This window comes from Chenopodium album, chromosome 13 (assembly GCF_948465745.1).
Source record: "Chenopodium album chromosome 13, dcCheAlbu1.1, whole genome shotgun sequence".
In the NCBI taxonomy this organism is placed as follows: domain Eukaryota; kingdom Viridiplantae; phylum Streptophyta; class Magnoliopsida; order Caryophyllales; family Amaranthaceae; genus Chenopodium; species Chenopodium album.
This window is the reverse complement of record NC_137846.1, coordinates 2793691-2808791: the sequence shown is the minus strand read 5'-3', so window position 1 is coordinate 2808791 and position 15101 is coordinate 2793691. Positions and strand designations below refer to the sequence as shown.

The 15101-nt window shown below is 34.0% G+C and overlaps 2 protein-coding genes and 1 pseudogene across 3 annotated transcripts; 1 reads left to right on the top strand and 2 right to left on the bottom strand.

The window, feature by feature from the left end:
* Positions 1-2560: 2560 nt before the first annotated feature.
* Positions 2561-5708, top strand: LOC145575944 (G2/mitotic-specific cyclin S13-7-like). The gene is made up of 7 exons (XM_081633731.1): positions 2561-2857; positions 3686-3776; positions 3885-4155; positions 4238-4612; positions 4711-4872; positions 4998-5179; positions 5267-5708. Exons 1-7 carry the CDS (start codon positions 2809-2811, stop codon positions 5403-5405), a joined length of 1269 nt encoding a protein of 422 aa, XP_081489857.1. The 5' UTR covers positions 2561-2808; the 3' UTR covers positions 5406-5708.
* A 189-nt stretch (positions 5709-5897) lies between these two features.
* On the bottom strand, positions 5898-7189 carry LOC145575943 (molybdopterin synthase catalytic subunit pseudogene; annotated as a pseudogene). Its single transcript, XR_014098297.1, has 2 exons — positions 7045-7189; positions 5898-6748 (listed from the first exon to the last, which is right to left on the bottom strand). The product of XR_014098297.1 is annotated as a molybdopterin synthase catalytic subunit pseudogene (transcript).
* A 1492-nt stretch (positions 7190-8681) lies between these two features.
* Positions 8682-15101, bottom strand: LOC145575941 (stomatal closure-related actin-binding protein 1-like). The gene is made up of 13 exons (XM_081633730.1): positions 14801-15101; positions 13969-14264; positions 13553-13681; positions 12326-12418; positions 11995-12135; positions 11635-11703; positions 11453-11536; positions 10643-10823; positions 10025-10141; positions 9831-9889; positions 9567-9701; positions 9231-9380; positions 8682-9125 (listed from the first exon to the last, which is right to left on the bottom strand). Exons 2-13 carry the CDS (start codon positions 14242-14244, stop codon positions 9081-9083), a joined length of 1479 nt encoding a protein of 492 aa, XP_081489856.1. The 5' UTR covers positions 14245-14264; positions 14801-15101; the 3' UTR covers positions 8682-9080.

Here is a 15101-nt window from a genome sequence, read left to right as displayed (position 1 = left end):
TAATGGGAGTATCGTTGCTCAATCCAATAACTTCGACTATGCATCCCAGTACAACAAAGATTATTATAGGCTTGTACTTTTTCAAAGAAGTGAAGATGATCCAGCAGAAACAAGTGGTGATGGAGCTTTCCCATTATCTAGACAAGCTATGAGACACACGCACATTGCGGCGCTAGTTTTAGAGTAGCTTTTAGGTATATTTTAGTATTTTGACTATTGAACAAAAAATGTGAGTGTTTGGCAAAGTAGTGGTTAGGGTAGCTTTTAGTGGTGGAGGTACCTTTTATGAAAAGTTAAAAAGATTAGCTTTTGAAATTAGAGGTAGCCGTTGAAAATTTAATGTATAGTTTTAAAAATAAAATATTGATTTTTATATGTAACAGCTAGTTAACCGCTACTTTTCCGAACACTCATATCTAAATTATTTTTCTTCACAACTAATAGCTTGTTGACAGCTAGCAATTACCTACACAGCTAACAGCTACCTCCACATCTACAGCTACCTTCACAGCTATATTTTGCTGAACACTCCAAAAAAAAAAAAAAAAGTAGCTTTTATTTTTTTTAGTAAAGGATGGTAGGTTTTTTTTTTATTTTTTATTGACGGTAGTTATTTTTTAGAATAAAGGTAGTTTTTTTTTTTTTTTTAATAAAGAGATTAAAAGATAAAAGGGGTATTTTGGGAAAGAAAAATATATCACCCTAAAACCCCCTTTCACTTTATATATGTAATAGATCAATGGTGGTTGTGCTATTACACTCGACGCTTGTTTTTGAGGTGAATGTATGGATTGGAGGTAATCAAGTCTTGTTACGATCTACTACATAATTTCAGATTGGCATAAATGATACTCCTATAAAATTAGAGAACAATGATTATTGTATTCAATTTTTTATATTCATGTTAAATGGATGTAACTTAAGTAGTTGTACAGGATGATTGTAATATGGGTGTAACCTTTAATGTCTAACTTATTCTACTATTTATTTTCATTATTAATAGGGTAATGATATATGTAGCCCTAAGGGCTATATATAAGCATTAAATATCCTTTCTAAAATGAAATTAAGTTGTTCATGACAAAATTACACGCATATCGGTGTAATCTATATCTATATCTATATCTATACTTCTATACTTAGTATTTAAAAACACAAACCAAAATTGACACATGTCATCATTCTTTCTCACCTTTCTTTATTCATTCTCCCTCCTTATGTTTTCAAAGAAATTCTCTCTTCATCTCCCCCTTTATTTCTCAATAACTTTTATATTTTGTAATCTTTATTTTAATTCAATAACAAATTAAATTTCCTAAACCTTCTCCTCTTCTCATTATTCCATCTATCAATTCAATTTATTCACATTCATAATTCATTTCTTTAATTTGACCCCTTATCTTCCCCCTCTTCTTATATAAATACAAATTTTCAATAAAGATTTTTTCACACTCATTAAGTTTCAAAAACTAAAAAATTAGAGAAACATCTCTCAAAATTCTATGTGAAATTTCTACAACAATGAGGATGATGATTGAAAAGGGAAATATTGAGGTGGCAAGAAAACTATGGCAATTCCATGGGATGACATTGTTTGCGTGTCATGGGGCTTTAATTTGAAGATATTAAGCGCAATATAAGAGACATATATTGGTAAAGACTAAAGAAGAATATCATGCCTTCACATTTGATGTAAAAATTGTAAAATTATAATAAGTGTTTGGTATTTACAAAGTAGTTTTTTATACAAATTGTTGATTAATATATCATGTGATAGAGATAAGATTTTACGATTTTAAGCCATTTTTTCTACAACTATTAGTCTATTACCACTAATTCATAAAATATTATAATATGTCAAAAGACGATAAAATAATTCATTCAAATTATTTGTAAAGGGTTTTTTTTTTGGTGACAAGATAATTTGTAAAGTTTCAAATAAATTTATAACTTAAGCATAACCCGTGCGTAGAACGGGTCCAAAAGCTAGTTAATGTTAATTTTTCTATACTATCTCCGATTTTTTTTAGTTGTAACTTTGGGGTATTATTTGAAAGATATAAAATATTCCAAAGTTACAGCTAAAAAAAATCGGAAGTAGTATATAAATTTTTTAAAATAAAATCATGTTCTAAAATTTGCTTTTTCACATAAACATTTATTTTTCTTATAAGGTGAAATTAAAAAAATTCGAAGTCCGTACGTATCCTTATTCACCATATTAAGAAGAAATGGAATTATTATTAACATTGCCTTAAAAGTATAAAATAATGTTTATCTTGTTCGCATCCTAGTAATCTACCCAAATACCATAACAGTACTAATACTTTTTGAAATGTAAATTTGAGAGAAAAAAAAAAAAAGAAAAAAGAAAGAAAGAAAATTCCAAACGGTAACTTTGTTCCAATTTTTCCTAAACCTCAAAATTTTCCAACCGTTAGATAAGATCACAAATGCATCCAACGGTTGTAGTTTGAAACAAACAAAGTTTACCGTTGGAGCGTTTTCCCTCTTCAGTCTTCCCCCACAAAAAGCAGAACAACAGCTTTAATATTTTCGATCAAATTATCATCTTTTTCTTCACCAAATTCTCTCAATTCTTCAACCATCCAAAAAATTGCAGAAAAACCCAGAAATTTCAATCAACAAAATTTAAGAGAGAGAAAGAGAAAAAGAATTAGAGAGAGAAATTCAACGGTGGCTTGGGAAAAGGAAGAAGAAGGAGAGACAGGCAATAATAGCCGTCTCAATACGTTTTTATCGACGCTTTTTTCAAGCATTGGTGGCGTTTTTGGACAATCTTTAGATATGGATTCCAGAGTTGTTCTTCCTTCTCATCTTCCCATCAAAGCTCCTGGTATGATTTTTTTTTTTCTTTTTTTTTTAATTTTTTCTTGGATTTAGTTATTGATATTTTTCATTCTTCAAATTTATTGATGAAATTTGTTTTCTGGGTGTTTGTAATTTTATTTCCCGTTTTTAATTTGATAAGGATTTGTGTATTTCAGTTTAATGATTTGAATCTGGTTAAATTTGATTTTCTGGGTACAGGGTACCAATTACTTCCTCTGTTTTTGCTGAAAAAAGACCCGATTTTTTTTTTCCCAGAAATTTGTATTATGTTTGATGGTTCAAAGAAAAATTATTAATTATTGGGAAATAAAAAAATTCATTTAAAGTATTTTAATATATTTTGGGTCAGTCTCATAAAATAGAATGAATGAATGATGTTGGGGTTTGTTCTAGATTCGAAGTATATGATATACTTGATATATATACGAAGTATGTATTAATTGTATTAATATGTTATTGTTATGCATGATTTACTAATAAATGTTTGTTTAATTAAATTATAATCTTTGATTTGTTGTTGGCTACATTTAAATAAACAAGGTATATTAGAATTCTTGTGCAATTAGGAAATTAAGATTAAAGAAATTGGATAGATTTGTTGGAAGCTTCCAAGGGAAGTCTTTTGTATATACTCTGTAAGCGTTTGTACTCTCGTATTAATAGATTTTTGATGCTCGTCGTTTTCGGGTTTTTTACCCTATATCGAGGGTTTTTCCCACGTTAAATTATGTGTTACCGGCCTCTCTTGATCTATATATTGTTTTCACTTGCACTCATATTCCTAAACAATGATTTTTAAAACTCCGTTATTTGTTTTGTTTGTGAGTTTCAGAAGAACAGAAGCAGAAAAAAGATGGTGGAAACCGTAAACCTCTTCAAGAAATTGGGAATATGGTTAATTTCCACAATGTTCCTATTATCAAGTAATTTCCCAACTTTTTGATTGCTTTTTAGCTTTCTTAATTAGCATTGAGATTTTTTTTTTTTTAAAAATTCCTTCAAAAAATTAATTGTTTGTTCAATTGTTTCAGGAGCTTAGGAGCCTTGTCACTGGTACCTGATGGAGGGGCAGCTGAAAAGAAAATGAAGGAAGAAGAACAGGTACGAGAACCCGAGGCGCGAGCTCAGAAGAAGGTTACATACAACCCAAACCCTGAAACAGTGATTATAATAATAAGCTCTGATGAGGAAGAAGAAGCTGATGACAAAAGGCAGATGAAGAAGAAAAGGGTTCTTAGTGGTAAAAAAACCTCTAGGAAGAAGAAATACAGCCTTACTTCAGTCCTTACTGCGCGAAGCAAGGTGATCAAACTGATCATACTGACATTAAATCTGCCTGATGTTTTCTGACATTTCTAGTACTGAAAATTGGGTGATTTTACAGGCAGCTTGTGGACTTGCAACAAGGCCTCGAGAGCAGGTGGTGAACATTGATGCTGCAGATGCTGATAATGAGTTAGCAGTAGTTGAGTATGTGGAGGAAATCTACAAGTTCTATAGGACTACAGAAGATGAGTATCGAGTTTTTGATTATATGCCGCTGCAGTCCCACATCAATGAGAAGATGAGGATGATTCTCATTGATTGGCTGGTCGAAGTTCATAACAAGTTTGAACTGCTGCCTGAAACCCTTTACCTGACTATCGACCTCGTGGATAGGTATCTTTCCACAAAGATTGTTTCGAGGAAGGAACTTCAGTTGGTAGGCATAAGCTCAATGCTGTTAGCCTGCAAATATGAAGAGATTTGGGCACCTGAGGTGCTATTTTTGAGCCCTTTCATAATTAAAATCTATTTTTACTGTATGAATGGTACATTGCATATGCTAATGGTATTAATTGATGATCTATCTTGCAGGTGAATGATTTCATGTCTATCTCTGACAATGCATACACCCATAAACAAATACTAGCAATGGAGAAAGAAATCTTACTGAAATTGGAGTGGAATCTCACAGTTGCTACTCCATATGTCTTCCTCGTTAGGTTCATCAAAGCTACTGTTCCTTCTGATAAAGAGGTAATCACTCAACTATATGAAACGGTATATAATAAGTGTCAGTTGCAATTTCTACATGGGGATGCAAAGTAACATTAAGTCGATGGCTGCCATATATAAGGAATTGTGTCTTTTTTGGCTTACAGATGGAACACATGGCCTTTTACTTGGCAGAAAATGGTCTGATGCAATATCAGTTAGTGGTGTCATACTGCCCGTCACTAATCGCTGCTGCTTCCGTGTATGCTGCCCTTCATTATTTGGGGAGAACTCCTGTTTGGACTGATACACTCAAGCACTACACAGACTACTCAGAAGAACAGCTCAAGTAATGTCATTCTCTCTTGAGTTTTCTTTCATTCTAGTTGTTTAGACTAGATCTTTCTGACAAATCCTGTTTTTTCCACCTTTGCAGGGAATGTGCTAAGATTTTAATCAAATTCCAAATGACTGCTAAAGAAAATAAAATGAAAGGAGTTCTCCGGAAATTCTCAAGTATTGACAGGGGTGCTGTTGCCCTGCTTCCACCTGCTATGCATCTGAACGAGCAGTGAAATGGATTGTTTCGAGTCTGATAGTGTTTTTTTTTTTTTTGTGGAAGTTGTGTCTCCTTCCAAGGCTTTTGTTGACAGTAGTATCAAAGATCATGGGCATATCATGATCTGGTAGGGCTTGCAGATTTGTGGCTTCTAATGTTTTGACATGTATTTAGATCATGAATGGTTTTCGGCTATGTAAAACCTTATAACCTTTGCAGTTTAAAATTCTGGTTTCTTTCGCATCTTGCAAAATCTTTTGCATTGTATCATCATCTAGATCCTGATGTTTTTTGACAGTTTATCTAGATCATGAATGGTTTCCGGCTATGTAAATCCTATACCTCTATATTGCAATCAAAACTCTGGTTTTTTTCACATCTTGCAAATTCTTTTGCTTGTTATCACTTGTTTCATACTTTCATTACATAGCACCAATTTAATATAGCCACAAGCCCATAACAGCAACAATTGAAGATTTCCATGTAATATTTGAAAAACCAACAACAATTGATTCCGAAAAGAAATTTATTGATTAGATCAATAGTAATACAAAAGTTTACATCTGAGTCTATCTGTAAGCAAAACAAACTTATTGATTAATTTGGTTCAAGAAAACAACTTCCAAGTTACACAACTCTACTGATCTATTCCTGTATTGTTTTCTCTTTCATCATCCACCCTAACCTTGGCACCACAACAAGCCTTCTTCTTGTGATCATCTGCCTCCTCCTTAACTTTCCTTTGGCAACAACCCATCACGCGACCCTCCTTCCACAACTCGGATCTCCTCTCAATAAACTCCGAGTTCTCTTTCCAAACCTCTCCATTGGCATAAACTTCCTTCTTCCAAATTGGCACAGACGCCTTAAGTTCATCAATCAAATACTTACAAGCATCCAATGCATCATCCCTATGAACAGACGACGTGGCTATAAATATACTAGTCTCACCAACCGATACAGGACCAAGACAGTGAGCCACAGCAATCAAATTAAGACTCCACATCTCTCGAGCTGAAGTACATATGGCCTTAATACACCGTATTGCCATAGGTACATACGCCTCGTACCTCAGCTCTACAACGGCTTTGCCATCAAATGTATCACGCGTTGTGCCAGAGAAAGTTGCTATTGCACCACATTCAGGTGCACGCACAAAATTAATGTACTTAACTATATCAATTGGGTTATTCTCCTCTAGTATTTCAATAAGAGTTTTCTTCTCCTCTTCTTCAGCCATTGTAATAGTTTGACTTTGAGTTATACACTAGTTTTCTTGCAATTCTGCTAATACCATCTAAGTTCCAACTACGAACAGATCAAATTCAACTTTGCATACCAATACAATCTTCTATGTTTCTGGCAAAAAAATGTACATAAATTACAAGAATCAGATTTTTGTATTGAAATTAAATTGCCCAAGTAATCAAATTTAATATCCAATTCGCAGATATTTAGTTAAATCACTTCTTAATAATGGGAAACACAATTTCAGATTGAGTACAAGATTATTAGAATAAAAATCATTAAGGGTTGAGCAATATGATACAAACAGTTGGAATTAAAAGATGAAAAATTTATTAAATCCCATCATTAATAATCAAATTAGAAGATAAAATAAATGGAGAATGAAGAAAATTGAAACATCAAAGTACCTTGATTGAGTTTGCTGGGTAGTGTTTGTGCACGAACAAAAGAGAGAGAATAGAATAGGAAGGAGCATACCAAACACGACACTAACTTAAGATATACAAAGATTCCTCTCAAACTCTCCAAAAAAACGTAAAAAAGGATGAATTAATGTGGGTCTACTTTGAAATGGAAAAATTCAAGTTCATCTATCACATAAATCTTTAAACATAGAAAATTTTGCAAAAAATCACCTTTTAAATCTTATTTTTTTTGCATATAACCACTTTTTAAAAAAAATTGCAAAAGACCACCAATTTTAAAAATTTTGTTGCAAATTACCACCAATTCTGTAAAACAATTGATAAATTTGCCTAAAAAAGTGGTAATTTGCAACAAAATTTTTAGAATTGGTGGGCTTTTGCAACATTTTTTTTAAAAAGTGGTTATATGCAAAAAAAACTAGATTTAAAAGGTGGTTATTTGCAAAATTTCCTTAAATATATCTCCTCTCACAATATAATGTTTTTCTTTTATTATTTAAATACTTTGTAATAAGTGAAATAATAAAGTGACACAGAAATAAATGCATAAAGTTGTGTGAGGACATAAACCTGATTGTTAATCTCTCTCGAAATGAAGTTGATGATAAATCAACAAATGGGGAATAAAAAGGATTTATAAAAGAGAATCAGAATTAGGATAATTGTTTAGAGAGACTAAAATATGGAAAAACAACTTCAATAACTTGAAAATTTGACCATTTACAAATTCTAGCTTAATTTAATTTTACGATAAAAACAATACAAAGTTAATTTTTACATTAATTAACACAATTGTTATTGAGGGATTGACCTTTCAATCACGATAATTGTTATTACGGGTAGAAAAAGGTACAAATTGACAACTTTGTGTTGTTTTGGTTATAGTGTCGGCAATAATCATAAAAGACCTAAAGACTTAATTCATTAAGAGAAATCTCCTTTTAAAATTAAGCCTAACAAGATTGATTGGATTGGATTTGTTTCAAATTTTCAATTTCGTAGTGTAAAAAAGTTTTTCCTCTATATGCAAAGTGCACCCAAACGTATTTTGTACATTTGATAATTTTTTTTGTTCATTTCAAAATCTAAAATGAGCAAAATTATATCAAATGAGCAAAAAAACACTTTTGGGTGCACCTACCTCTATGTGCACCCGGGTGTATATAAAAGGTCTATATCAATACGTAGAAATTATGAAATAATACCTCATTAAAATTCTAACAAAGCAACTGAAAAAATGGAGTACCTACAAATTATGTAGGCTATTACTTATAATTAAAGGGATTTTCATTTGGTCTATATTTGAACCCCATAAATAAGAAAGAAAAGTCAAATTTTCTAATTGGTAAAGGATTTTTTAGGTCATCCAACCCTCCAAGCTAGTGAGAAGCCACAACTCTAAACCACATTTTTTGAGACAGTCACATGTCAGTCTCTATCGATTCAGTCATCACAATTTCACAAAATTTATGTGTTTTTTTTTTTTTCCTTTCTTTTTTTGGATTCATGTAAACTTGGTGACATGATTGTTTGATAAAGACAAATTCAAAAAAACAACCAAAATGCAATAATTTTACAAAAAAAATGAGCAGAAACAAGAGAATTAGGGAACAAAAGGGTTAAAAATATATCTTTTTTCTATTAGCAAATCAACAAACCACTCCCATATGATCAAATAAATCAATCAATCAGAGGCTGTCAGCCCTGCCTTAATCTTTTTTACAGGGACACAATAATAAAAATGAAGAAAAAAAAAAAACCGACACGCTACGGAATAGTAAAAATACAACCCAGGGGGATTCCCATGAGATGAACCTGATAATAAGGCAAACCCAAAAAAATGAATGCCTCTGTGGTTAGGAAGAGATGGCGGGGTGGTTGCACACTAGATAAACCGTCACACAATGACATTGTCGAAGCCTCTTCTAAAACCTCTCTATTAGTACAAACTTAATATACAAGACACATTCCTGAACTTTGATAATTACATTTAACCGAAAGGTCAGGGTGATGGAAGTTTATGACCCTAGCGGTGTTCTGTCACCAGGACCAGCCAGCATAATCTGCCAATAAAAGGAGTGTAGTAGTTTAGAATTTGCCAAAAGCGAAATTTTAGGGATACTTTTAGTTCATATCGAACGCATTAAAATCTAGAAGCTTGAGCTTACATTGCAGTCGAAAGCAAACCTCCTGGCCAGCATAATGGCTGCATTTCTATCCCTTTCTGATTCGAATGCTATGATGAAGCTCAAGCCCTGCTTTACTTGCCAGAATACTGCTTGTGCTGCAGCGTTTCCACCACCTCTTACCCCACAAAGCTGAAGAGCATAGGAAAATAAAAACAAAATTACACCCATCAGATTGTTTTCTGGATAATGAATTTTTGACTCCACTGAAAATGGATATCACGAGTAATATTTAGACAAGAATGATCTTTGTAAAGAAAATTTACTAGGTAAATTAAGGAACAGTCAATGCGTAAGTTCAGATTTGTAAAGGTGTACCTGCATTGCAGACGAATAGTACTCTTTGGCAATTGTTGTCTTGCCCTTACAAAGCTTCATCCTCATCTTTCCAACATGCAAAGCATGGATTGATTGTGATGGTTGATCTATGCCGTTCATCTGAGTGATTACTACCTGTTAAGTAAAAAAAAATTACAAAAATCAAATGACAAACTTGGAATATTTGGGATTTTGAAGTTCAAAGAATACACAAAGTTGGGGAAATAAGTTAGGGGCAACTCGATGCATCAATTTGAAACGTACATTGAATTCCGTATCATGTCTACGCACAAGAGCCTCAACATAGCTTCCCAAACCTGGTGCTGTAGAGCAAAAACGCATTCACATTTAGATTTGTAACTTTGGGCTGCTACAAGACTTGACTAAGAAAAGGCCATCAATAAACTTGCCAAGTCAGATTCAAAACAATCATGCAATTGTTCATGATTAAAACTAACCAGGATCAATTGGACCAGTGGTGGAAACCATGGCTTTTCCACCTTCGAAGGTGATTTCTGCCTGCAAGGTTCGTCCAACATCAAACGGCTCCGGAGCATAAACTTGTTTATTGGCCCCTGATATAACATTTAACAGCACACACAGTTAACAAGGAAAGATGTGACCAATCTTCTCCAAACTATTGTTTCTTGAGTTCTTAATTACTACCAATACTAGTGAGTTGGAAAGACAATACACACCCCCACCCCCAAAATACCCGAAGAACAATGTATATTTTTAAAAGGAAAACAATTAACACACTTTGAAAAACAAAATAACAGTTAGGAGGGGGAGTTCAGACGACTGCCAACAATTGGGGTTGGTTCATGAATTCTAGAGTCTAAAATTTACATTTGTACCTACAAATTGCCCATCACATTAGAGAGAAATGGATCCGATCAAGGAATAGCATAACAAGAGTATAATCAATGAAGCAGCAACATAACAAGTGCTTCATAAAATGAGAAACAGTATTTTTATCTGAAAGATATGCAAAAGGGTCCAGGCTCGGGAAAAGTTATTCACATAAGTGGACCTAGAGACTGAAGGCATGCTCCCAACATCTTAGCAACTGATACCTGAAATAGGCTCCTTTTTCTCACTGTCAGATGCTATCCGGTACCACTGAATTGAGCACTCTGAGAGCTCTGCTGCCTCATCAGAACGTGTTTGGACCCGCAAAAATGAACCTAACAGTTCTTGACCATCAATTTCGTATAAATGGGAAAATTCATCCTCGTTCTTTTTCTTCATTATTAACTGCAAAAGGTAGAAAAATTTAAATATTATGCATACAAAATTAAGAGAATAATAAAGGGAGCAACCCAATGAAGAACTAAACAAATTCCAAGACTATCAATTGTAATACAGTAAGTGAAATTAAATTACACTGGGACAAATGGGAAATACACTCAACCTGGGAAAACTCCGACAATATTTTATTTTGTTATTATTTTCTTTCCTTTCATCCCAATCAGAAAATTTCATTCAGAGGTATTCTAGCAATCACCTACAGTTGAAAAATTCCAATTTATTGAGAAGCCGCACAGATTGTAACCACTACTAGTGACCCTATAGACTTAGATCCTGAACAATATCAAAGGTTTTTAGTATTCATGAAAAAGTCTCAAAGCCAAAAGCTCATATTTTGTATGGAATCAGTCGGCAGCTCAATGTATAGCAATGGAGTAAATAACAGGAGCCTACTTGACAGCATTATTGTCTATAATGTCTATACAGCAAAACAGATACCAGAGCCAGAACCCAGAACCCTAAAATCAACAACTGCACTCTAAATTACATGTCCCCTATCAAAATAAGAAGCTAAAAGATGTCACACATTTCGATATGGTACGGAAGATTGCATAAGAAGATGAACAATATAATACCTCCTTTTGAAGTAGAATGGAATGCTTAGACTTCTCAACGAGCTGAGTCCTTAATGCTCGAAGTTCATATTCCATGTCCATTACCTGGAAAGATGACAATTTATAGACTTAACCTATAAGTATACAATAAGATAGATCAGAACTGCAAATTTATAGGCATAAACAGAAACAAGAATGCTTACTTTGCTAGGCTGATGGAGCATTTTGATGCGCCTGGCCTCTTGAACTTCCTTCATTAATTCTTCATAGTCCTGATGATGCACATGGAAATTTTAGAGGAGAAAAAAAAAAAAAATTCTATAGATGCTTGACAGATCTGGCTCAACAAGAAAGTATCCCCTAATATCCTCAAAAAGATGGTACAGACGTATAACAGTGCAAAAGGGCCAATTGAGGAAGGGTAAACCATGACAAAGAAGACGAAGTTTGAGATCACAGCTACGCATCACTACACTACTGATAAATTGGAAATATGTAGCCTCACAAAACAAGAAAAGGAAGGTGAGGAGTTCAGATTATTAAAACCAATGACATTGATCAACCTGCTTTCCTGAAGCTCGGGATGTTTGCTCATGTTCCTGAATGGCTTCTTCCACACGCTGCACAGCAGCTCTGGCATTTTCAATTTCAGAGCGGGCAATAGATCTTTCCTCCTCAACAAGCCTTTTTGCTTCTTCAGACGCCTAATTGATATGCAACAAAATAACAGTGATGACTATAAGCACATAAGCGTAATCATGAACTTTAAGCTTCTTAGCCTGATAATAGATCTTTTCTCCTCAACAAGCCTTTTAGCCTCTTCCACTTAATTATGCATGATGAGTGAGAAAAAGTGAAACTCAAGTTTGCTAAGAAAAAGAAATAAAAGCATACCTGCTTCAAAAAGTGTGCTAGCCTTTTCACCTCCTCCTTTTCATGAAGCAATTCTCCTTCCCTTTTGGCTAACTGAACAGCTAAAGCCTCAACCTGGGTTACGATAAAGGGTCAGTTATACATAGGTTCAGTTATATGTAACATATGATACCAACTGATCTTTATACTCTAGAATCTAGGTGTAGGTTGACTGGTAAATTCATTTAATGTAACAAAAACATATTATTACAGAGTTGCGGGATCTACTCACCACCACTCAGGCATTCACAGACACCAACTCTACGTTAATTTTTAGTTACTAGATTTACTACCCAACAAACACTCAAAATATCACAAAAGAACTCTTAGGCGTCTTGGCTTAACAGCATCATAGGAGCTTACCAAAAGGAGGTCTGCTGTTTGGTCCTTATCCTCCCTCACTTGTGGTGCAAAATTATTACCAGTAACAATCATTTAAGGTATGGTAGTTGGAACTTGGAATTTAGGGAGTTTAATACAGCAAAGTGTATTAACAATACATACAGAAGGTGGCTGATGATGCAGTTAGCAACGATCAATAAAAAACTTACAACTTTCCTCATTCACTAACCCATATCTAAGTGATTTCTTACAATAACTTACAAGAACTCAGTGAGCCCTTGACCAGCAAAGGCTCACAACAGATCAGATAAGCCTAAATGCAGCATACATCAGAGTTTCTGGTGATGTAGATCTACCCCAAAACTATTTCATACTCTTACCAAAAAGCATGCTATCTATGAACAAATTACTTCTGCTTTGCAATCTAGTGGTCTAGCCTTTCTTTAGTCAATCATTTCATCCTCCTAAAACTCAGTCACCTCTATTTACTGAGATACTGGAAAACTGACTAGTATGTACACCAGTTTCTTGAAGTCTTTAGGAAAATAGCTCAACAGCACCGTAAAAAGAAATTACCATACAATTTTAGGTTAGTAGATTATAAATCCTTATTAGTTTGCATAGTTATTTTCCAAGGATTGGTAATTATGTGAAGTTTTGTACTTCGGTTAATTGTGTTGTTAATTGAGAATATTTCTAGAAATGCAAGTGCTTCATAGGAGCAGGATATTAATCTGTCTCTATTATGTAACATCAATTATATACTGAAACAAGAAAATATATTCACTAGAATAACACAGCCAAAATGAAAAGATAGGGGGGAGGGGAGTGGGAACAGGCATTGGGGTCTTGTTAGATCAGACTTACCATGCAAATGGCTTGTTCTACATCTCCCTTGTTTTTACCAGTCACACGACCTCTTAAGGACTCCAAGGCATCTCTAAGGTTCCTCAAAAGAACATGTTTCTCCAAAGAAGCAGCTTCCTTGAGTTTATCCTGTATTCCAATAGCATTATTTAGGTCCATGTTGACATTATAGATTATCATCTATAAGAAAGTTCACTTTCTGTGTTGTTTCAAAGGTATATTAGATCGAAAATCTTTAGTTTAAAAACATTGGATATGTCAAGCATTATCGGCAGAGATTATAATATCTACAAATAGTTAACCACACAAGGAGAGTATGACAACAAGCAAATTAAAAGCAGCTGATAATGACGCACACTAAAGTTACAAGAACTGGTAAGCACAAAAGTATGTAAGCGAAGCTATAAATGAAAAACCTCTTCTGACAACTTAGCAGCAGCTGCCAATCCCTTCTCGAATTTGTGGGCAAGATCACGAACTGAAAGGCGTTTTTGCTGTTCCAGTAACATTGCAGTCTCTCGGGCAACAATCTCCTTCATTGATACCTTTTGCTCATCTTTGACTTCCAAAACCTGATTATCGGACCCTATCCTGTAATTAGGAAACCGACTTGAAAGAAATGTCACGTCCGCTGAAACAGCCGGGACATTCTCCTTTTGCATTGTTGCAAATTCACGAGTCAACCTCGTCATGGTGCCGGATTCCAACAATTCTGATGTTCATCAAGCACAAAACAATATCAAAATCAACATGTAACTGCATGAAAACCCTCTCAACAAACCCATTACTGGAATCTAAATCTATTACTACAAAGACTTCCCAACCTAGTGCTCTCAAAATGTGGGTCAGTGTTCAGTTCACCAAACTGAAACCCTAAAGTTAAAGACAACCACCTAAACATCACTTAATTTACCTTTACCTCGCCCAATTCCTTCCCTTTCTTTTCTCAAATTAATGGGAAGAAACCCAATTCAATAGAGCTCCAAATACATGAATCACAAACTAAAATAGTTTCATAAATCACATCTAAAGCATTCCAAATAAACCCCAACTGCAGAAATTCAGGCAAATTGTATACAAATATCAAGTCAAGCTTTAAAATTCCACATAAAGTTGTCACATTTCTTAATTAATTAATGTAAGACAACCAACTTAAGCCCTAATTCAATTACTTTTCTTGTAAAAAAAAACAGCATAAATTCAACAAAACAACAAAATCATATAAAAAGTGGGGATTTTGAAACTTACAGATCATGAGAATGCAGAAGAAAAAATGGGTTTTCCTGGGTTTTGAGATTCTTCCACCGGGTCAGAATTCAAGCAGGTATATTCAAGCTCAAATAAATTACACCCAATAAAAATCAAAATAATTAAGAGATAGAAAGAGAAAGGGATGAAGAAGAAGAGGGTTTGAAGGGGTGTGAAAGAAAAAGATGTTTGCTTTTTGAAAAAAGGGCAAAAGCATTTGGCCGCTCTCAGCTCACACAACCTTCTTCTCCTTGTTTTACTACCCCCACACTTTCTCTCTCTAAAAAAATTAAAACTTTAT